The 23,596-nt window shown below is 39.7% G+C and overlaps 3 protein-coding genes across 6 annotated transcripts in view; 1 reads left to right on the forward strand and 2 right to left on the reverse strand.

Annotated features, from left to right (window-relative positions):
* LOC124636894 lies at positions 1-3,784 on the forward strand. The gene is made up of 4 exons (XM_047173160.1): positions 1-255; positions 697-845; positions 1,304-1,454; positions 3,651-3,784. The coding sequence occupies exons 1-4, from the start codon at positions 31-33 to the stop codon at positions 3,771-3,773; spliced, it is 648 nt and encodes a 215-aa protein (XP_047029116.1). The 5' UTR covers positions 1-30; the 3' UTR covers positions 3,774-3,784.
* Positions 3,785-4,683: 899 nt separating this feature from the next.
* On the reverse strand, positions 4,684-11,855 carry LOC124636840. The gene is made up of 7 exons (XM_047173027.1): positions 11,447-11,855; positions 10,241-11,209; positions 9,081-10,167; positions 7,533-8,719; positions 7,229-7,346; positions 7,014-7,150; positions 4,684-6,941 (listed from the first exon to the last, which is right to left on the reverse strand). Exons 1-7 carry the CDS (start codon positions 11,589-11,591, stop codon positions 4,969-4,971), a joined length of 5,616 nt encoding a protein of 1,871 aa, XP_047028983.1. The 5' UTR covers positions 11,592-11,855; the 3' UTR covers positions 4,684-4,968.
* A 331-nt stretch (positions 11,856-12,186) lies between these two features.
* LOC124636839 (ral GTPase-activating protein subunit beta) overlaps positions 12,187-23,596 on the reverse strand; it is a 31,988-nt gene continuing 20,578 nt past the window's right edge. For 2 of the 4 annotated variants that reach the window (XM_047173026.1, XM_047173024.1), the window contains 14 exons: positions 23,148-23,282; positions 22,612-22,833; positions 22,145-22,251; positions 21,768-21,936; positions 21,266-21,440; positions 20,778-20,907; positions 20,401-20,502; positions 19,880-20,085; positions 19,406-19,538; positions 16,343-16,470; positions 15,889-16,067; positions 15,622-15,708; positions 15,019-15,235; positions 12,187-13,434 (listed from right to left, as the gene is read on the reverse strand). In XM_047173026.1, coding sequence (XP_047028982.1) covers positions 13,320-13,434; positions 15,019-15,235; positions 15,622-15,708; positions 15,889-16,067; positions 16,343-16,470; positions 19,406-19,538; positions 19,880-20,085; positions 20,401-20,502; positions 20,778-20,907; positions 21,266-21,440; positions 21,768-21,936; positions 22,145-22,251; positions 22,612-22,833; positions 23,148-23,282 — 2,105 coding nt within the window. In that variant the 3' untranslated portion in view covers positions 12,187-13,319. Of the gene's footprint in view, positions 13,435-14,220; positions 14,966-15,018; positions 15,236-15,621; positions 15,709-15,888; positions 16,068-16,342; positions 16,471-19,405; positions 19,539-19,879; positions 20,086-20,400; positions 20,503-20,777; positions 20,908-21,265; positions 21,441-21,767; positions 21,937-22,144; positions 22,252-22,611; positions 22,834-23,147; positions 23,283-23,596 lie in introns of all 4 variants that reach the window. The other 2 variants (XR_006985158.1, XM_047173025.1) reach the window with 2 other exon arrangements.

Consider the following 23,596-nt stretch of genomic DNA (forward strand, 5'->3'; position numbering starts at 1 on the left):
TAAACTTCACTACCTATCTACTGAACGTTTATGAAAATGTACCATTTGCTCATATTTCTCTCCTATCTGACAATAGTTGTCGCAGTCAGTGCGCCTACGCATTTGCTCATCACCCGAGCCGGGCCGTGCTATGACGACTTGAAGAGCAAACTGGTGACTGTGTCAGAGTTGAGCCTGTCCACTCAGACGCTACACTCATTGCTCAGCGGAGAGTTTAACATATCTGAGCACATAAATAATGGATGGAAGATTAAGGTTTGTCATACGCACTATCTATTTATTTATAAGATCAAAAATTGTCATACTATGTTTGGCTTTGTCGTTGCAATTGAATTAGCACTGAGTGTGACCAAGTAAGTGGGTGTTAAATGTAACCCTTTACAGTATATTGATCATATCACCTTCAGTCTAGAATATCATATTGATTAAGCTGAGTATAGGTATTTTTTAAGCAATAGATAAAAAAACATTCTCAAGCTAAGCGAAGTGCTTTGGATACGTAAGTTTTTGTGCAATGTTTGAGATCACTTCTGAGCAATGGGCTAACATCACGGAAGACAATTTTCCTCCTTGGCTAACAATACATAAGTAAACAATGTATAAAAATGATATCATCAAGACAAACATATGTACGACCATAGGCATCAAAAATCATATCTTTGCATATGAGATTTAAAAAAATTCACCTATGTCCAGGCAACTATGCAGAAATGCGTGGACATTCGCAACATGGAGACCTGTGACTTGTTCAGGACTTACAACCTGGTGAAGAACGGCTGCGATGATGGTGAGACCCTCAACGAGAAGCAGACCTATGCCTTTCTGTTCTACTACACGCAACCTAAGTGAGAACTTTTTATCGTAATTTTTCTGGAAGTTATCGGAAGATCAGTGCATATAGCAAGGATATGATAGGTGCACAAAATATTATAAAATAAAATATGTGATGACCGTTAGTGATGAGATTAGGACTCTCGGAATTTTACGACCGTCATACAAAATCTAGTTTGAACTGGTATTGTTGTTTATGTAACCCGTCGTAATCAGGTTCTTATCGTTATTGTGTCTGGGAACATTTTACGCAATTATGTAATTTTATTAATATTGAATCATAAACAAACATGTCATTAACTCTATTAAATATTCTTTTTTGCAACTCTTAAGCAAAACTTGAGTGATACATCTTAATCTTTGTACAATCAGCCCCCGACTTCTTTATGATTTTGAGAAATACTTATTTAAAGGCCAACGCATAGAACCTGTCACCTATTAGACTTAACGAGCACCCTTACTTTTTTTACAGAATAAAATGCCCAATACAAGCTGGGCGATACAAGTTAGTAAATTACCCCGTGTTCACAGAAGACAACTACGTGGTTGTTCGCGAAACTAAGATATCGACCAGTGTCTTCGGATACACGTTTCGATTGGACGGTTTTATTAAACGAAGAAAGGTAAAACACGTCACCATAATGAGCGCACTCAGTATAGTTTTCATTGCACTTGACTAAGTGACAAAAAGTCATGGTGACGAAAAGTTGCAATCAGCGCCTAGCCTAAGTACCTACTTTCCAGTAAATCGCTATTATGAAATAATTCATTATTATCACGAAATTATTGAACGTTTCAATAACATGATGGATGACGCTAAAGATAAACGTGCCCACCCATTTATACGACACCTAAAATACTGTAGTCATCCTTACTAATATTATAAATCGGAAAGTGAGTTTGTTTGTTTGTTCCGCTTTCACGCCGTAACTACTGAACCGATTGCTTTGAAATTTTGCAGACGTAAAGTTAGAAGTCCGGATTAAATAATAGGGTACTTTTTATCCCGAAAAAAATAGATATTCCCGAGGGAAAACAAAAATATTGTTTGCTTGATGGATGGATTGTAGATGGCGCTGTGTGTCGTTTAAAACAAGGTAATAAATTGCAAACGAATATAAACATGTAAATTTAGAAGCTAAATGATACGATAATGAATCCCCGAAAATGAGGAATTCCCGAGGGATGATGTACAATTTGTTTAATCGTCTAAACTGTTTTTTTTTACATCTACTTATATATTGCAAACGAATATGAACATATAAATTTAGAAGCTAAATGATACGATAATGAATCCTCGAAAATGAGGAATTCCCGAGGGATGACGTACAATTTGTTTTATTGTCTTAACTGTTTTTTTTACATCTACTTATCCTGAAATAACTATAATTCAACGAATTACTAATTGGTATAAGTATTAGTTAAGTTATTTAGTTCTTGAGGTATGCGATAGATGGCGCTGGGTGTTTTTAAAACGTGGTAACGATGTGTTTTTAAATACGTAAGAGTTGGAATGATAGCTTTTTAAAACGTGGTGACGTTGTTTTTTTTAAGATACGTAAGAAGTGCAATGATATCTCGCGCTTTAACCTGTAGCTCATCGTATCCAGCGTTACATCGCGCTTCTTAGATTTTTCCGTGGGAATGAGAAGTTTTCTTATAGTTGTGATTTATACCGCAATATAACCGAATTCCACGCGGGCGAAGCCGCGGGCGGAAAGCTAGTCGTAAATAAGTAGATAAATATGTACTTGTCTATCCTCCATATTGGCTAGTGTTAAATTAAATGGGTATAATTTAGGCGGTCACCAAAAATATTTTTAAGACTCTAAGCTGAAGCACCAAATAAAATAAACAACTCCAAAAAAAATAAATTGACTTTATTAAAAGGGCACTAAAGTATATAATATTATGATCCAAAAAAAATTAAATAACATCAGAAAAATCGCAAATCTCGCACTCATATTATTTTTGGTTCCCAAAATGGATTAATGGTCACCAAATTCTATCCAACTAAAAGATTAATATTACCACCAAAAATCAAAGTTAGTGACGAAAACGAATCGCTGCAAAACCGACTCCACGTAGTCTTGTCTGCCCTACCCCTAGAGTGCAATTCGAAACCGCGTAGGCGCGGAGGGGCGAGGCGGCCTGCGAGCTGAGGCGCAGGTAGTTTTAAGGCTCGCCACTGCGGCTGAGGCTGGCCGGCGGAGCCGGCCAGCAAGCCGAAGCTGCGGTGGTGAGCGTGAAAACCATCTGCGACGATAAGCTCGCATGGGACCGCCGGAGCCCTGCAGCGCCGGAGCCGTGACAGAAGCCATGCTTGCTACATGTTGCGTGCTTACATTTTAAACGCACTGAGTTACACACAAATTCATATAACAATAAATAAGCGACGTACATTTGGGAACCCTAGTATATTAATTGGTATTTGGGAAATATTCTAGCGATCGTTAGCTTTTTTAGTCTAACAAAAATGACCAAATTAGGAGTCATGGTATTACATAATTGGTAACATCTAAGTAGTGACAATATATAATATTTGGTCTAAAGTGTATTTTAAAGGCGTCCATATATTTTTTTAGTAGTCAATAATATGAAAAAATGGTTTTATCTAATAATATTTTTGGAAACGTTATTTGGTGACCATTTATCCATTTTGGTAACCGTTTAGAATTTTTTTGGTTGTAAAATAGGTACTTTTTTGGGTGGTGTTTAAACACAAGCCAAATTAAATTAACCACATCTTCCAGCCGTCAAAATAAAGAACAGGTTAGTACTTCATTGGTAACACCTTATTGTCTATGGTTATCTTTCAGATATTCTGCGTAGAAGCGATCTTGCAACTAATGTACACTAGAAAGCACAACTGGGCTGACAGGACTAGTGTTAAAGAGACAACTTCTAGTAGAACTACCACTGTTGACGACGAAGAAGAATAAAGTTATGAGAACAAATGTAGTGAGGAAATTCCACCGGAGTGTATATCTGTAGCAAAAATATTTCTTCTGAGCAATTCACCTGAGCAAACAAAAACAATTGAACGTTACACGCTTTTTCTTCGGGAAATGCGAAACAAGTGAACTATAGTACCACAATTAGAGTTGCACCACCCCAGTTATTGAGCCTTGAAAACCATCCCAGTTACTAAGGCCTAGTATCCAAATAAAGTTCTTTATATCTTTTGACTCTGACCCGTGATCAATAAGTGACCACTTTTACAATATCCCTATCTAAATGACCTGTTGTGCCGTGCAAATGTTATGACCTGTCATATTGTTATCTACCTGATAAATTTAAAGAAGATATACGAAGAAACAATATTAATTTATTTATTTCCTTTGCCCTACAATACATTCATAATTAGTTACAAGTTAAATCATATTTTGATTTATACATTATAACGTTCAAGGGAATCTTCTTATCATTCTTCTTTTGTGTGAACCTTCGCTAATATTTTAAGGATACTTCATTTCTTAGTAGTTCATGGTAGTGTGTTATTCAACTGTTGGGAGAATGTGGAACTCTTGATAAAGCCCTGAAAGTATTGTCTCTATTTAATACCAGTTCCAACTTCTGTAGTGTTTTTTGATGCCCTTTGCAAAAATGCCAATGGTGTTTTCAGCTTGATTCAACTTAGCAAAAATATATTTAGCGTTCCGACCGAAATGTGTCCTACTTAGACGCTAGTGCATGTTGTCGTCAAATAACCATCAAGTATACATTTGAGTGATTTAACACTGAAAACATCGTATTTGCTTAGGAGTATAAGGAGCATAGGTATAATGCAATAACACACAAAAAGTATATTTTTAGAACTTATATATTTAAATAAATAAACAATACCAAATAAATTTTATAAAACAACAAATTTTACAAATACAACAAATATAATAGTTAACAAATTAAGGGAATGGCCTTGAACCAATTAAAATTCTGGAATGAAGCATTGGCCATATGTATAAAATTACCGCAATAAACATAATATCTTACTTTTATAAATAAATAAATACATGAACTTTAGCTAGTACAATACAATAATTGTTTTTTTTTTCAAAAAACAATACGAATTTTAAACTTACTAGTGACAGTACTAATAATGAAGCGGCAAGTTTTTTACATATGGCCAAAATGGACTCAAACACGATACAATATTTCAGGAAACGACAAAGCAGCGAATACAGTGAACACCAAAATCGAGTACACTGTTACCAAAATATCCCTTTTCATTTTCATAATCGGATCGAACTCCGTCTTTAGCCGATATCTTTCTTTAGTTGTCTTAAACTTTTTTTTAATCCCATTTTTTGCGAGCGTTTCTATCTTTGTGTTACAAATCTTGGTTTCATTTGGAAATTCAATAGTCGCATTATTTGTTTGGTTGCCAATTTCGATGAAAGCTATAGATTGGTTGGATTCTCTGGTTATAATAATTTGTGGAGCTTCCCCTATGTGGTTAGGAGCCAGGGTTGAAGCGTTTGAATATAACGAGTGGTATTCAGCGAAAGAGAACACTGACTGTGCGGAGGGCTCGTTGAGCACTCCGATCAGTGACTTGGTCACGTTGGTGCTGTGACTCTTGACACCCGGGAACAGTTGTGAGGGAACATCAGTAAATTTATTCACAAGCTCCCTGTCTATGAAATCCACACTAACTTCTTTATCAGCCAAAATCGGTTTGGATGTCAAAAGTTCTTTGTTATTGAGTGGGATTATTTCCGAAGACAAATTAAATGTACTGGGGGTTCTGTCATATCCTTCATTATCGGATAAGTAGAACGAGTAAAGACTCGGGTTAGACTCCAATTGTCGAAGTCTGTCGAGGGACGTGAAAGAAATTAAGTCACAAGGACTGCTTTTCAAAGAATTGTCCATAATAGATGCGTTATTTAAGATAGTTTGGAGTTCTTTGTTTTGTTGAAACTCGTTCTGGCTTTTATCGTCGTTAGTTATTTGAGTTTGACATGTTGTGATCTTTTGGATTTCGTTTAAAAGTCCGACTAGTATGTCTAGAGACGTCGTGTATTCAATACTTTCAGAGTTTGCTAACGTCGAACCCTTCTCCTTATTATCAACTATCAAGTGGTTTCCTTCCTGGTTGTCACTAATTGTTGTATATTTCGCTTTTTTTGGTTCACTGCAATCTATTATGATAGTATGCGCTGGTTCTATGTTATTTTCATCGTTCTGCTTTTTTTCTTCATACACCTTAGAATCCTCTACATGAGTGTCGGTTGTCTCTGCAGCTTTCAATTTGGTGACCTGAACGTCATCTTGAGCAGCTTTTTCGAAATTAATTTGAGGCTGTGCTACTATGACACTTGGATTATCTTGTTTAGCAGTATCGTTATCAAGTAAACCCTTTTTCTCCTGCGAGTTTTTAGAAACCTCATCAAATAATTTTATAAAAGAAGAGGAACTGCGATGACTTGACTTGACTTGATTATAATCCGGGAAAGCATATCCGACGGTTGAAATTTGCATAGGAAACCCAGAGAAATTCCAATCTAAATTTTTTGATTTCGACAGTACAGGCAAAGCGGTTAAATCTGTAACGGAATTTGCTGTTGTTTGTTTAATTTGTGGCACTGATGCTTTGACAACAAGTGAGCTCGCGTCCCCGGACTGAAGCACGAACAATTGCTGCATCGATTGTTTGGGCGTCAACGTCAAGTTTTTGATCCGCAAACGTTTTTGAAAATTGCCCACCGAGATGTGGCGACATAAAGCATTTTCTAGTTTTTCCAATTCAGTCACCGACTGAGGTGGTCGTAAGTCGTGATGAGTAGCGTCCGTCTCTCCAACATTGTTTTGCTTCTGTATTTTTTTAGAGGCATTTTCTAATTTTTCGACTGACGTTATTATTTTATTGTCACCTAATACGTCTAAGTTGTAATCAGAATCAGAAGACGCATGTTCGGACCTGGATACATTTTCAGCGAGAGAATAGTCATCTGTATTTTCTTTGCTTATTTTAGAATTGCTTTCGTGACATTCGGTCAGCACCTCCAGACCTTGTGAAGTAGTCTTAATGATCGAATTTATTATATAATGCAGTCTGCTTCCCAGCTCGGTAGACTCTTCTATGGGCGGAGATGATGTCGATGACGCTATAACATTACCAGAATATACAGATTAGTAATGTTGAATTAGTCACGATGTGTAGTTAGCTACATACACACCCAGTTCGATGTCGCTCGGCAGCAGTGGGACCCGCGACTTCTGTGCGCTCTGAGTTTCATTGCTGACGACTGAAGAAGACGTGGCGCGTCCATAATGATTTTTCACGTACGCATCAACTGCCACCATCTTTTTCATTCTGTATGAGATAACTTTGATATAATTGAGAACATGATAATGAAAAAGAACGCTAAGTAGTACTTAATTAGTTACTTACAATGTTTGGGGCGTTTCCGGCGCGTTATTTTGTTTATAGGACGGCCCCACACCTTGATTTATCCTGTCTCTGGCTTCGGGACTGCTGCTCGAAGAGTGACGTGCTCTAAATGCTCGCTCTAAATAGTAATACACAGCTGTACTATGAATTACGCAAATATGTAAGTTTTGGCGAATAGTATTTCTTAGGTACCTAACTACTTTTAACTTTTGAATTTGGTGATCCCGGAACTTCTCAAATAACCTACTTAGTCTTTACCTGAACCGTCATTTCAAGAATAGAAATAAAATTCACCTTTACACACCTAAGGGTGGCACGGGCGGGGTTTTCATAGAAACTGCTGACACGCCGTCGGAACCATTGCGTTTCGCTTTACTCCTGGAACTTGTTGAACCCGTATTTCTGTCCATGAGGGAGGGGGGAGGAGCGGCTGCTAATCTTTGCAGTCTATCGGCCATTAAAGTTTTGCCGTATTTAATTTGATATTCTTCGCTATGAGCCTGTACATATGTCCTCTTCGGCTGTGCAAGAGAGTTCAACCTAGAATTTTTTGAAGGGCCTCGAACTGCTTCACCTCTCGCTTCTTTTGCTTCGTCTAATATATCTGTTATTTTCTTCTTAGGTATTCTATCTGCATGTTTGTCGTCTACTGCTATTTGTTGATAAGGAATTTTCGTTATATCCATAACATTATACGGTTTAGCTTTTTTGTCTTTGGGTGTAGTAACTCTAGCGTGTCGTTCGTTCTGCGCATCATTGTGTTGTTCGAGTCGCGAGCGCCGTTTTATAGAATTTTGCCGCGACCCACCTCGTCCGTCGGAGGATTGCATTTCCGCTTTCTTAGCGGGTTTTTGTTCCGTAACTGGCTTGTGTCTTGTTTTTTGGACGTGCTCGAATTCATGTAATAGTTGTGATATTGCTTTCAAAGGATTGTCCTGAAGAACTCTGCGTGTAGGACTGTGCTGATTGTTAGGTTTTCTGCGGTCCTTCTTAGGATTCTTTTCCAAATCAGTTTTGGGAGATACGGATGACTTCGAACTGATGATAACTTTCGGCACGACACTGGATGGACTTTCAGGCTTCCTTATGTTGGAAGTTGTTTTTTCTATGTTATTTTTATCAAAGCTAAAGGAACTGGGATTCGAAGATGTTAAGTGGTGCTTAAGACTGGTACCACTATCACTGCCTTGACACGTCGAACTCATACGACGTTCAACCTCTTCGACCTTTTCAACAGTTGGTATATACTTCTTTTGAGACTTACTTTCAATCTCCTTTTCCACAGTATTTCCTAATTTTTTCATCAAATCATAAATTTGATCTATACTCTTCCTACATTCCACTGAAGAGACAAGCTTCTTCTGTTCAGTGCTAAGGTGTTCTTCAACATTGGGAGAATTTGAAGGAACTATATTCGCTTTGTTTTTGGAAGCCAGCAATACTGATGGTAGACTACCATTTTCAATATCACCGTCTCTCTCAGCAGTCAACCTGTCAATAATTTAACAAATCTTAATGCAACTACTAATCATCATCATCATTTCCCGAACCTTTTCCCAGCTATATTGGGGTCAGCTTCTAGTCTAACGGGGTGCAGCTGAGTACCAGTGCTTTACAAGGAGCAACTGCCTATCTGACCTCCTCAAACCCGGGCAACCTAGAAACTCTTAGTAAGACTGCTGTCAGACTTACTGGCTTCTGACTACCGAAACGACTGAATAGGATGTTGAAAAAGCTGTCATTCAACATTTTTGGCAGTCGTACCCACAGTTTAACGTACCCTCCGAAACAGTCATTAGTGTCTAAGACATACTTAGAAATTACATACAAACGTACAAAAAACAATACTTACTCTTGTGGTTTACTATCGGGAGAAGTTTCATTGTTCGCAATATGAAGATCGGTTTCAGAAGGGCCGATTAGTTGAGAAAGCAAGTTTAAGTTATTACGAAAATCATTAGAGATGACAGAAGTGGACGCAGAGCACAACTCTTTTGCCTCGTTATCATTTTGTTTCATATTTATGTACATCATTTCTGTGTCGGCATCGTCTAAGTAGTAACTCCTGTTGATGTATTTCTTGGAATTCTTAGCTGTCGGCTTATCAGGTGTCGAGACCACTGTCTCTTGGTCGCAGTCAGGGCATTCCAGATCGATCTCTAAAACTTCACGTTTACCCTTTAGGTTTCTACCTTTGGCTTGCTTGCTAGGGTCCACATTCGTTGTCTGTCCGTAGATTGAATTATAGAAAGACTTATTAGATATCGACAATTTTGTAACAGAACTTGCAGATTGTGGCATTATAGCTCCCTTCCCGTATTTATGATGCTTATTTATCTTGCAGTTTTCAGTGAGTGCCATTTTCTTCCTCTCGCGCCTCTCCCTTACCTCTAACAGCTTCCTTCTTTTCTTTTCTTCCATGATGTAAGACTGATTCTCGTAAGGAGACTTTATTCTAACTCGCGTCAGTGATTTCTTTTTCATAGCTGTCGACGGTGACATGTCTTCTCCACTTTCTTCTGCCAAAGGACCTTGCATGGTCAGTTTCTGTATAGTCATGCGCAAATCATCAGGAAACATGTTAGAGGAAGCTTCCTGTTTGGCATACTTTAGTTTTCTATCCAAAATGTCACGTAAGGCGTCACTAGAGTCACTCGATTCCTGACAGCTCCCGGAGTTCTTCAATGATGCGGCTCCTTCATTATCGCTGCATTCATAGCCTTTCATTCCAGAGTTATCTCTATAAGGATCAAAATTTTCAATGGGAAATTCAATAGGGCTCAATTCACATTCAGACTGTGCGGACACTTCTGGTATAGTTTCTTCTATGCAAATAGGTTCTAATTCTACAATTCTGGGTGTCCTGTCCGGAGAGCGATTACCGTTAGTCTGCTCTGTATAAGCTAAAGGTAAGGGCATTATTTCTGGTCCGAGTGTCTCTGAAATTGTAAAGGGGTCATTAAACTTTGTAAATAGTAAAAAAATAAACGATTTCTAAATTCAAAATATTACCAGCGCAAAGAGGTGCGGTTTGTAGGATCATGATCGAACTGATCTTACTAATGACCTGTCCTGTCTCAGAGCGTTGCAGCTGAAACACGACATCAACTCGCGAGTCCGCAGTCATTGTTTCTTCAACCGGCCGCTTATCTTTTTTGCAACTAATAATAACATTGTCTGCACAGCATTTACTCAGAAGTTTATAAGATCCACATAGAAGTTTCGGTACTTCCACGACAATTTTCTTTTCAAGAATCTTAGATAATGATCTGATATCCACTGCAGAATGTACTATATCATCCCACGTCGATTTCCTGCCACCAATTTTGCGTTCGACATGTAACGGTATACTAGTGGAAGTTGCTAGAACTTTAGTGGTAGCTAGATCTTCCGCTGTATTCTCAACTTCACGCCACTTCTCTTTTGCTCTATCAGTTAAGAAATCTCCATTGCTGATACGCTTTAATTGTTCTATCGTATGTTTGACGTAACGAATGATATTATCCATATAAAAGTTGTAGTTATCCTCCAAACGTTTGCAACAGATATAGTCGAGGAGCGAGGCTGGTAGAACTGCGCCTTCCGACTCCGAGGCGTTGTTCATTAACTTGAAGCTTTTGAGTTGTTCTTTGATGTATGGGTCTTTGAAAACGAAGTGTTTGTCGTACTGGGTGGTGAGGTCTGAGGTTTGTATGTCAAGGCCGCCTAGTTTGTGGCAGAGGGTGTTCTCTACGGAGGAGGGGGCGTTGAGGAGGTCGAGCCTCTCCTTGTTGATGAGGAACACGTTGTGCAGGTCCTCGTTGCTGTAGATGTCGCTGAGGTCGGAGCACTCCGACTCCGGCTCGTCGTTGTACACGATGGTCTCCACGTGCTGGTTCGGTTTCCTTCGCTTCAGTTCGTTCGCGTTCGACATAAGCTTCGTACCGAGGTCGATGTTCTTGTAAAGAAGTACTAAGTCTCTGGTTGTAAGTTTGTCGACATCTGAGAGAAAACAAAAAAAAAATATCAATCGATACACCATGCATATAGGCACGAGAAAATCATCTACACTACAATAATTGATGCCCAAGTACAAGTTACGTTTTAGTTTTTCGGAAGACGTGAACTATTTTTTACTTCAGCCCCTTTTCTACACTCGCCTTCCCACTTACAAATCCAACACTTTAACCAACATTGCTGCTGATTTTATAAGGCTATAGGATAACAAGCAGCACTTACCACTGTTGTCGAAATTCTGGTTCTTCGCCATGAGCTCGAACAGCTCATTGGCGGTCTGGTACTCGTGGGAATTCCCCTCCCCATCAGAAACCTCGGCACTCTCCTCCTGTCCCTCATCATGGTCAGATACCTTACTAATTAACATGCCTGCTATCACATAAATTTAGATCCTAACGCTGCGATGAACAAAATTACCAACTGCTTCAAAAGATATACGGTATACAATACAATAATGCCTACAAAAACACAACTGACAAAACCGTTTTTATTGTAAATTTTTGGTATCATTTTCAAAATAAACACATTGGAAAAGAATTTGCGTCATTATTTTGAATTTCGAAAATTCACATCGATTATGACGGCCAGTTGAGCCTCGATGAAATAATACTTGACAGCTTGACACTAAACTATAAAGGCTATGAACCTCTTTTCAATTATATCAGGATAGATTTTCGTAAAGGAATGCAAAATTTGAGGATTCCCCGGGTGAAACCTTGCCTGATCAGTACCAAAACGGATAAAAGGTATGTTCAATAAGAAAAAAATAAATAATGGGATATCATTCATCGTTATAATGCATTCGTTCATAATGGAGTTCGAAACCTTCCGATTTATGCACAACATCGTCACGCCAGTACCATATTTCTTTCTTCTACCAAGTTTGCCAACAAAACCAAAGTAAATCCTAAGCTCATGTTTCTTATCCCAATAGCAAGTAAAGAAATAAAACTCACTGAACATAGATTATACATTAATAACATTTATTAAAATATAACAATAAAATTAAGTACATTATGCAAAATAAAATACTGTTATAGAAATCGGAATGTTAACATGATTAATGATTACATTTCATTGGTCTATGCATACATCAGTCTTAATTAATAAATAACACTAAAATACTTCATATATTTATCCAGATTTTCGAGCCACAAAAGTAATAAAAAACGCGTTGCATAATTTGCAACAGCATGTTAAAAAAAAAACAGTAAGTCTACCACTGAATTTCAATATTGAAATATACCCAGAAAAGGCCTAATTGTTTGTAAGTCATGTAGTAATGCGGAAGTTTTATACAATTGATGATCAATAACGAACCCTCAGCGCAAACTCAATAAAATTATGAAATAGTTCAGAGTTCAATGTTTTTATTTGACAAAAACGTCTGGTGTGCTTTATTACTACGTTTAGTAATAGTAAAAAGAGCAATCTTTATAAAACTGATCAACCGAAATACTCACTTCATCTTCAATAATCCTTTCAAATTATCTGAAAATTTGCTGATCAACTACTAATATTTCATTACACTGCAATTTATTTTTAAAAATTGTGTGCCTATTAATAGATAAACACTATTCCGATAATAGTGAAGCTTTGGGAAAGTATTTTTGCTTGAGCTTATACAAAGTTTGTTATGCCAAACAAAAAACATGCAACCATGCATATAATCATATTCTGAATCAATTAATTTACTTACACTAAATTATTTTTTTACTTCTGGTACTAAAATTTGACTTGTCTCAGTCAATCACAGAGTATATGAAAAATTCATAGCCAGTTCATAGTAATAAAAAAATATTAAATTGATGTTTCATTCACATGCGACAGATTCAGGCGCACAAATAAATGCATGTGGCAATAAGACATGCATATAAGTACTGCCAAATATCTATAAGAGATGCTGTAAGGCCAATAATAGTGATCAAACTTAAGTCATCTTTTGTTTATAAACAAAGTTACATCAAAATGTATTTTAGTTACTGGCAACACTGCTGTAACAGAATTGATATGTTTCTAGCAACATTTTTGTTGATCAACAATAATATTTCTAAAGAAAAGTTTACCATGGAGCTTTAGGTTATAAAATATCTATTTATTCAGGAGGTCTAAATAATGACTCCAAGAGTTCAGGTTCGGTCAAGTCCTTCTTGTATTGTTGAGCTAACTCCTGTATGAGGTGGCGACGGCGCACGTGGGGCGGTTGGTACCTGAAAATATTGTTGGTTTATAGTCATCATCATCCTCTGCACCTTTTTCCCAACTATGTTGGGGTCGCCTTCCAGTCTAACCGGATGTAGCTGAGTGCCAGTGCTTTACAAGGAGCGACTGCCCTACCTGACCCCCTCAATCCAGTTACCCGGGCAACCCAGTACCCCTTGGTTAGACTGGTGTCAGACTTACTGGTATCTAGCATTGTTGGTTTATAGTATGTTGGTATTATACATACATATACTGAGTTGAGTCTGCCAAGTCTTTTCTTTTTGAGTTGATTATAAAAACGCACGTTTTATATAATAACTATTTCGGTAATGTACTCATTATGATGTATTTGTATATTTACTACATTAAAATTACATTGATATCAAAAGTTTTTTGGGTACATGTTACATCTTTTATCACCCAACATAGTTGGGAAAAGGGTCAGGATATGATGATGATGAATATTTATTTTGCCTGTGCGCACGCACATGTTCGGTGAGCACGTAAATGTCGGTCCTGCTTGTGATCTCTCTTCGGTCGTGTCGGATTGCCGTCCCATCGCAATCAGAGAGTGAAGGAATAGTGAGTGCATGTGTGTCTGCGCAAATGCTTGTGCATTATAATATGTCCTGCGCAGTTGGCTAATCTCCTTACATGAGAACAGCCACCTTAGCCGATAATCGGCTAGGAGGACATCATCAACTTCTGTACTACAAAGTCTTACTCACAGGTCAGTATTAAGCCGGGTCCTCCACGCACCAGCCCGCAGCGTCACCAACTACTTGTGTACTCACAGGTCAGTATTGAGCCGGGTCCGCCTAGCAGCGTCGAGTGCGGCCCTGCGCAGACAGTCGGAGAGCAGCGCGGGCGCCACCAGCGCGGCGTCGGGCAGCAGCCCGCAGCGTCACCAACTACTTGTGTACTCACAGGTCAGTATTGAGCCGGGTCCGCCTAGCAGCGTCGAGTGCGGCCCTGCGCAGACAGTCGGAGAGCAGCGCGGGCGCCACCAGCGCGGCGTCGGGCAGCAGCCCGCAGCGTCACCAACTACTTGTGTACTCACAGGTCAGTATTGAGCCGGGTCCGCCTAGCAGCGTCGAGTGCGGCCCTGCGCAGACAGTCGGAGAGCAGCGCGGGCGCCACCAGCGCGGCGTCGGGCAGCAGCCCGCAGCGTCACCAACTACTTGTGTACTCACAGGTCAGTATTGAGCCGGGTCCGCCTAGCAGCGTCGAGTGCGGCCCTGCGCAGACAGTCGGAGAGCAGCGCGGGCGCCACCAGCGCGGCGTCGGGCAGCAGCCCGCAGCGTCACCAACTACTTGTGTACTCACAGGTCAGTATTGAGCCGGGTCCGCCTAGCAGCGTCGAGTGCGGCCCTGCGCAGACAGTCGGAGAGCAGCGCGGGCGCCACCAGCGCGGCGTCGGGCAGCAGCCCGCAGCGTCACCAACTACTTGTGTACTCACAGGTCAGTATTGAGCCGGGTCCGCCTAGCAGCGTCGAGTGCGGCCCTGCGCAGACAGTCGGAGAGCAGCGCGGGCGCCACCAGCGCGGCGTCGGGCAGCAGCCCGCAGCGTCACCAACTACTTGTGTACTCACAGGTCAGTATTGAGCCGGGTCCGCCTAGCAGCGTCGAGTGCGGCCCTGCGCAGACAGTCGGAGAGCAGCGCGGGCGCCACCAGCGCGGCGTCGGGCAGCAGCCCCGCCGCCGCGCACTGCAGCCGCACCAGCCCGCAGCGACGCGCTGATACGCAGAGAGTCACAACCTCGTGGCGACGCCACGGGAGACCGGTCTCGCAGTATGTTAGCAGGTCGTCTGTGAGTGGAAGAATTGTCATCAGTCATTTCACCGTCCCACTGCCGGGCACAGACCACCACTCACAGAGAGAAGGAATGGACATCCTTCCACGCTGTGGTTGTTATAGTCCGCGTAGAACTAGTTGGCCGCGCCTTAGGTATGTGAGCGGTGGGGCGGAGAGGCGAGGGCACTTGCTGTCAGTATTCAGTTAGGCGCCGTAATTCGTGACGGCAACACGTGTTGACAGTGCCGGCTAGTTGACACAAAACGCACATAAGACTGCAATAGCGAGATAAATCCGCCGATAAAAAGACAATCGAAGGAAAAATGTTTAAAGTGCATACGTTGTTTTAAAAAAACGGAAAGCCAATGTGAAAGCACTGGTTGTTCAGTTCAGCACTTACCAATTGGCAAATTCAAGTGATCTTCAAAGTCTTCCAGCCATATGATGAGGATTTTCGTAGTGTAATCTCTATTACGCCTGCCGCTGCCTAGAATGGGAAACTTAAAACACTGCATTATTTATTCAATAAATTAAAAATTTTTACCAACCAGTTGCCGTTTGTAATATTAGTTGATTTTCTTGCTACATAACCAACGCATCATATGTTTGACGAATGAACATGCAGCTTTGTCACTGCTACATACTGACTACACATATAGTGAGTTACCAGTGAGCTGTGCCTGCGGCTGCTTGTCGAGATCGAGCGACAACGCCCGCAGCTTGTCGGCCAGCTTGCCGCCGCGGTCCGCCGTACGCTCCGACTCGCTGACGCTGCGCTCGTATGTGCCGGTGGCGGTCGAGCCGCCCGACACGTCCCAGCACGAGCCCGCGCCCTTGTCCGAGCTTCTGTGCGGAATTGCTTGAATTAGTGTTTTGAATGTTCGTATTATATAAAAAAAGCAAAGTTGAAAAAAATTTTATGTTTTTTTTTTCGGAATGCTTATGCACAGCCTTCAATGAAATCGAGAAAAATTTATGAAGTTCGTAATTTTATTTACACAGATACTTTTTAATAACTTCCTTCACAATAAATACCTATATACATTGAAATTTCATCTATTTACAACACATAAACATTAAAACAAATCAAAACACATAACAAAAGTGATCGCCAAACTTACCTATTAGACAAACAAGAGCCGTCCACATCCGACTTGATGCTGTCGTTTCGATCCTCTGTGTCAGTAGTGTCGCGGCCGGACGGCACTACGAACGCTATCTCATTCGTCGAGTCCGACCAGTATAGGACCTGATACAATGATTTACAAAAAACTTTTTTACAAAAAAAAATGTCTAATGGATGTTACTATGTTAATTTTGCCACCGACTTCTAGGCCGATGCACCTAAAATTAGTTTTTTTTTTGCTTTTTAGTGTTTTTGGAAGTCGGTTTAATTTTTTTGTAAAAAAGTTTTTTATTTATAGCTTTTCAGTGATACGAATAGTTGTCACTATCCATATAAGTGGAAAGTTCTTATCAATACAAAGAATATAAGCCCAAATACGAGGTATTTTACATATTCAGTTGTCGAGTTCCCTCGACCTTCTCTGGTCTCCATCATCAGGTCAGCTCCAAACCTTCACTGTTGAATAGTGCTTTCAAGCATACACCTTAGTGTCAAGTTTTTACCCTATGTATGCCTACAACTTTCGAAGGTTGCTCTCGATTTCTCAGGGTTTCCATCATCAGATCCTGACCTGATGACTATGGGACCAACTGGCAGCTATTCCGCGTCGAACAAAAAAAGAATCACGTAAATCGGACTATAACCCTCGGAGTAATCGATGTACAGACATAGAAAAAAAAAAAACATACCGGCCGAATTGAGAACCTCCTCCGTTTTGGGAAGTCGGTTAATTACAAGTTCAATACTCAATACTTTTATTGCACTCCATATGTTTAAAAGGTGTTACGTAATATTGTAATAAAGTATGAACCCTAATGTCAACTAAGAAGAGAGAAGGATGCAAAGGAGATGGCCAAATTTTCATAGTAAAAAAACCCAGAATCGACAGCAACGAAATGGGCACCAATGGGTTCATTATGATAGACCTTTGATGGTGCCAAAAAATCCAGTCTGTAATCCATGGGGTATAGGAGCTATATCATATTTTCACAAAAATAGGTTATGTTGAATTTATGTTGATTTTAAAGATTATTTGCATAAAGGACCATAAAAAACATGGTATACTAACGTTATACATGCGAAGAGTAACATCACCATAGTTACAGAGTTTGCCTGGTAATCAAAAGGTCTTGAGTTTGAGTTTTGACCCCCACTCATTGCACTATTGACATGAACCACTCCAGATACCTACGACTAAGTACCGACCTTACCTACTTGAAGAGGTTTCCCTGTTATGTGTAAACTTCTGAACTGGCAAAGGTTAATAAAAAAAAACTTAAAAGTAAAAAAAAACGTTTTTTTTTTTATCTTTTAATCACTATTCACATTAGTGAAAAGTTCTCGTCAATGCGAATAATATAAGCCCAAACACGAGGTAGTTAATATTTACCATTGCCGAGTTCCCTTGACCTTCTCTCTTCTCCATCATCAGGTCAGCTCTAAACCATCACTCGTGTATAGTGCTATAATAACAGACATTATGTACACCTGAGTGTAAAGTTTTTACCCTATGCGCAACTTTTAATGAACTGCAAACAGAAAAGTTAAGGTTTTTTTATGTACTAAAATCTTCTTGGAAAAAACCTTGTAAAAAGAGAACCCCATGGTTTTTGGATGATATGAAATACTTTTTGTAATCTACACATTATACTGAATCCAACCATACATACGAAGTTTCTGTCGACTCTGGGTTTTTTTTTTTTTGGCCAGCTCCTTTTATTTCATCGATATATATGTACTACGTACTAGATAGAACGTTCTGAACAAAAAGCTTGCCACACTGAAATGCACTGCAGACTTTGCATTGCCCAAAATGGCAAATCAGAGCGATTTTGACACCTGCGTCAGATGCATGTCTATGAAACGACAATTATAAAATAGAAAATACATATCAAGGTATAAACTTACACATATAAACTATTCGAGAGTCAAGTTAGTAAAATTACACGCTGTTGCTATTACAACGCTTGTATATCATACTTTTCATTTATAATTCAATTTTACAAATATGCATTAATTTGTTTCCCGCCATCTTAAAATTATGGATTAAGAAAATCGTGCAGAAACAGATGTGCCATAAAACTGGCAGTAGGTAAAATATCAATAAAAACAGACTTCACTTTGTCATGGTATGTTCTTACTTTCAAGAAAAAATAATATGACCTCGTATGTATTTCGCTACTGTAAAAACACTACAAGATATATCATCGCATCATCAGGGACATTTTTATAATTCTTTCACCATTAGAAAGCTACATAGGCTATGTTTTATCCCGGTGCGGGCTTCCCCACATTCTTAAAAACTCTACATATGTTTTTCTGAAATATAAGCCATACCTCTCATAAACATCGATATCCATTCATTTCATCCAACAACAAACATGCATCACACTGGAACTGCATTTCAAGTCTAAGATTTATTATTTTAAGAAAAAAAAACATCGTAATTAATATTAAAAAATCCTAAAAATAAGTTCCTGGTTTTAATATATTACATGATTTTGCATTCACTTAGATATAAATAAACTTTTTGATATATTACATGATTTTGAATTCACTTAGATATAAACTTTTTGAGTAATGAAGAATGTAGGTAAAATACGAGCGAAAATATTATGTCACTTCTGCAATTAACATCAATGAGGATAACTACATGTCACAATACGTCAACAAGATGTCAACAGACGACATACGCGGGTAAATTATTTGTATGGATGTTCTTGTCTATCGCTAGAATATATGTCAATGTGTTATTTAGTATAAAGTTATTTACTTTATTATAAGTTAGTGTACATCACAGTGGATATCTTTTTTTAACTATTATTTCTTCAAAAATGGATTGTATAAAGGTCGATATAGCTGGAAAGAATGTTGCTTACGGATACTCCCCAAATCCCCATAATTTGCTTTGCTAACACCTAGTTTCTGACTTGTCTTTAAACCTTATCTCAATACTCAATAACTTTATTGCATCCCATAATGTATACAGGGCTGGTCAGTCAAATTAAATAGAAACAATTATGGACCCTTTCTCGTTCACATTAAGAACTATTTTTACCTGTTCCCTAGCGTCGTATATGGCAGGCGCTGGTTCCCTGTTGGTGGGCGGCGCGTGAGGCCGCGCGTCATAGCTAGTATCCACGTGTCCTGCCCAGCCTGGGTGACCACGAACCAGAACTGGGGTACCTAACCTGGTAATTAACGAAGAAATATAGGTAGTGATAAGTGGGATGCTGTATGATGAATTCGAGGGCCTTTTTTTTTGTAAGGAACTTTTTACTGAAATTAAGGGTATATCAAAGACCTGTACACAAATATTGGCGATCAATTAACGCTGCGTGTTCTATAAGAGCCGTTGGTCTGTATGAATTAATATTATGAACAGATAAATGTAGCTTGCAGTCCAAACAATTTTAACCGTTATATAAACTATAGACAACTCTTACAACAACGACAAAATTACTGTACACTATCAAAAACATCGGCATACAATACCTAGACAAGAAACAAATTACTTGACCATCTAACTCACCCTCTAAGCATCCTCACAAAAGCCGGCGGCACGGTGCTCAAACTCCTAGCGTTATTGACAATATCCTTAGCGTGCAGTTGTCCCGCACGTGCACAGAACACGTGCACGGTGACGCGTGCACGTGCCCCGCACGCGTCCACGCGCCGCAGGGCTGCTGCGAAGCCCGGGGCTGAGGAGTCTAGTGCTACTAGACGTGGGGGGGAACCCTGGAAGGGGCATTTGTCGATAGATTGATTGAAGTATCGATTTTAACGTTTTTTCATGACTGTAAATAAATTTTACAGATGAAAATACAGATTTTTTTGTCAAGACTGTGTAAATGTGAATGATTTCTAAAATGGTAAATAAAATAGCAAATTAATTGATTTTAATTTCATTTGAATTTCCGTAACAAAAAAAATGGTCACTTTAAAGCAATATTTTAAAATGTTTTATTTTTATAATTACATATTAATTAAAATGTAATGAATATGTTTTGTTTACAAACAAATACATAAAAGATATGCTAAAGGAATAAATACCTTTTTATCACCACCAATGTTAAGATACCCGAAGTGTTGCAAAAATAATCTCGCCGTTTGAAACTCCGTTACAGGTTCGGGTGGAATATATTCTTCAGGAACCTATGTAAAACAAATATTGTAAAAACCACACAAACTAAAACTAATTTTTGTAGTAACTAACTGCTTCCCACGGTTTCACCCGCGATCCGAGGAAACTCCATATCGTACCCGGATAAAATACAGTCTATATCATTCGGGGACAGTGTAGCTCCCCAAATGTGCAAGATTTTCTCAAATTGATTCAGTTTAGTTTCGGAGCTATAAGGGTACAAACAAACCAAAAATTGTTTCGTCTTTATTATATTGGTATATGTAGATATATTAAGAGTACTTACAACATTATCTTCGTTCTCTTTAACTCGTTTCTCGATAGCAGCTTGCTGTTCCAACAGTTTGAACAATGTTGGAGCGTCGGGGTCGTTCAGTTGACGTAGCACCGCGTCTAGACTCGGGAACGCTGAGTCACTGTGGAGTGGAGACTAGTATAGACGAGGTGAAAGGTTTCGATTACTGATAAAAAATAGCTCATTTTGCATGCCAGTTAAAATTAGACTTCGTTATTATAGGGTTCGAATTGAAAGTCGATCGGTTACAATTGTTGGTTGGTGTTTTACGAGTCTCCCATTCCAAAACGAGCTGATGTCCAAAGATGACGGTGTGTTGGCAATATAACAAAACAAGTCAGGTGTAAACATTAGAGTGTAAGAAAACCTAGATATAAATTCCTTTAGAGTTTTTCATATAGTCTAAGTTGTGAAATTGTAAACTTAAGTTATTTTTGAGTGTGGTGCAATTGAGAGTACGTAATGCAAAGGCTACGTACAGTGCACAAGGCGGCGCGTGCGGCAGCGCGCGGCAGGCGGGCGGCGCGGCGGGGCGCGCGTCGCGCATGTCCACGGGGCGCGCGCAGGCGCCGCCGCAGCCGCGCCGCGCGCTCCGCGCCGCGCCGCGCGCGCCCAGCGACCACGCGTAGCGGCCCCAGCCGCAGCGGATAATCACTGCGGTTGTGAAAGATATGAGGACAGGTGGATTTGTATAGAATGTCAATTGTTATAAATTTAAAGATTAATAAGACATGTCTATTGAGGTGCAAAATAGAAATGCTTAACAAAAAATTGAGTATTCTGATATGTATGGAGTATGGATGTCTTTTGGCATAATTTATATTAAGCTAGTGACAAAAGGCATTCTCTAATAAAAAAAAAACATAAAGAGGGCACAAAAGTCAACAGTAGTGTGCACACAAATATTTCTTTTTAACAACAAAGTTTGTTTTTTATTGTAGATAACATCAATAAAAGCACAAACATGTTTTCAAATCTTACCAATAAGCGTAGGCTGCGGCTCCTGGCTGTTGCTGAGCGGCTCCTCCAGCAGCGACAGCAGTATATTCCCGTCTGCTACGAAGTGGCGCAGCTTGCCGTGCCCCAGCGCTGCCAGCCAGCGCTCGTCCAGCCGGCACCAGGAGGAACCGTTACCGCCGTTACCGATTTGCTAAACGACAACAAAGGAATAAGATAAAAGGTATGTCTTGTGGGTGTGGTGGTCATATGAAGTGATAGGCCAGGAATGACCCATCTTACACTGTGGGATGTGTTCGCAAATCAGGCCTGAGGATGGAGTTTTCCAATACGGAATTTCACAATAACTATCTACGCACGATTCATGTTAAGTTAACATAAGAAGCTTGAAAAGCCTTTACCTGTTCCAAAATGAGCATGAGTAGCGATTCAGCCGCATCTCGCACTCTCATCGAAACTGGTTTTAATTCTTTCTCATCCTTCATTTTTGGAGGCTCACCAGGTTTCCCTAAAACGAAGAAAGGATCATGTTCGATTACATAGTGCTGGAACATAAAGCTATATGTTAGATGAGAAGTACCATGTTATTGTAAAATTATAGTGGCAAGTATAGACAAGTCCCAGACTTCTAGCAGCGCTATGCACTCCTGGTCGGCTAACAGCGTCGGGCTCAGCCAACCGAATACAGATCTAGGTACTAGGCAAACATAACCCTATAGGAGGAGTACCTTGACTCTTGCTGCTGGATATCCCGAGCTCCGTCTTCCGGCAGCGTGGCTATGCACTCCTGGTTAGCTAGCAGCGCCGAACATAACCAAACGAATACAGATCTAGGTGCTAGGTCAACATAACACTATAGGAGGCATACCTTGACTCTTGCTGCCCGATATCCCGAGCTCCACGACCTCTAGCAGCGTGGCGATGCACTCCTGGTCGGCTAACAGCGCCGGACACAGCCAGGCGGCGAGGCAGGAGTAGGCGGCTACTACACACGAGTGCAGGTCGCGCGAGTGTGCTTGGGGCGGGCGGCTGCACTGCACTGTGATGTAGTCGCAGATCCAACGCACTGCGCGCTTGCGTTCTATTGCCTCTATAGGGGGAAGAAGGAACTTATTAAACTATCTAATGAAGTAGTTGAGGAAGTTTTAAAAGTCTAATATGACCTCAAAGATAGTGAACTTTTTGCGTTTAACTTACCGATTACAAATTCTAGTTCGCATGCAAATGCAATAAATATAAATTAATAGAATACATACACATACATGATTAACACACATCTATTCATTCAATTAATATCTCACCTCAATACCTAAATTTCTTACACCTACACATCACTATTTAGAATCATAAAAACTAGTTTCAAACACAACATAAATGAACACCCAAGTACAAATATCCACAAACCTGGTTTAGAAGAGTGCAGCTTGGCTAAACCAGAGAGCAGTTCCAAAGCTGCCAGCGATACTTGCAGGTCTCCCTTCCACGAGGATATGAGGCGGTGACAGACCAGGTAAGTAGCTCGGACCACCAGCGCTGCACCTATCGGCACTCGTATGTCATGACTTAGAGGAAGGAACATTTAGTTACCACCACCAGATTACTCCCAAAAAAAGACAGAACAGAAGACATCTAGACATTCATATAAGAATTTCGAAGTCAGAAAATATAATTTTGAATACATAAATTCGTAGTTAAGAAAGTTAACATTAGAAAAAAAAATTAAAAAAATTTTAGTTCCTATATTTTTTTCTCTAACATAGAAGCAGCAAAATCTTTAAATAAAATTTATTGATTTATAGAGATACAGAATTCAAAAAATAATGTTTGAAAGATGAAATGCTTTATGAGATAAC

This window comes from Helicoverpa zea, chromosome 15 (assembly GCF_022581195.2).
Source record: "Helicoverpa zea isolate HzStark_Cry1AcR chromosome 15, ilHelZeax1.1, whole genome shotgun sequence".
NCBI lineage: Eukaryota > Metazoa > Arthropoda > Insecta > Lepidoptera > Noctuidae > Helicoverpa > Helicoverpa zea.

What these genes read in the sequence shown, in the direction of transcription:
- LOC124636894 (XM_047173160.1), top strand. Translation starts at nt 31, where the DNA reads ATGAAAATGTACCATTTGCTCATATTTCTCTCCTATCTGACAATAGTT. An exon ending in TTCTACTACACGCAACCTAA is followed by an intron (nt 846 to 1,303) that starts GTGAGAACTTTT and finishes CTTTTTTTACAG; the next exon opens with AATAAAATGCCCAATACAAG. An exon ending in GTTTTATTAAACGAAGAAAG is followed by an intron (nt 1,455 to 3,650) that starts GTAAAACACGTC and finishes GTTATCTTTCAG; the next exon opens with ATATTCTGCGTAGAAGCGAT.
- LOC124636840 (XM_047173027.1), bottom strand. Translation starts at nt 11,591, where the DNA reads ATGTTAATTAGTAAGGTATCTGACCATGATGAGGGACAGGAGGAGAGT. An exon ending in CCCGATAGTAAACCACAAGA is followed by an intron (nt 8,720 to 9,080) that starts GTAAGTATTGTT and finishes AATTATTGACAG; the next exon opens with GTTGACTGCTGAGAGAGACG. An exon ending in GCCGAGCGACATCGAACTGG is followed by an intron (nt 6,942 to 7,013) that starts GTGTGTATGTAG and finishes GTAATGTTATAG; the next exon opens with CGTCATCGACATCATCTCCG.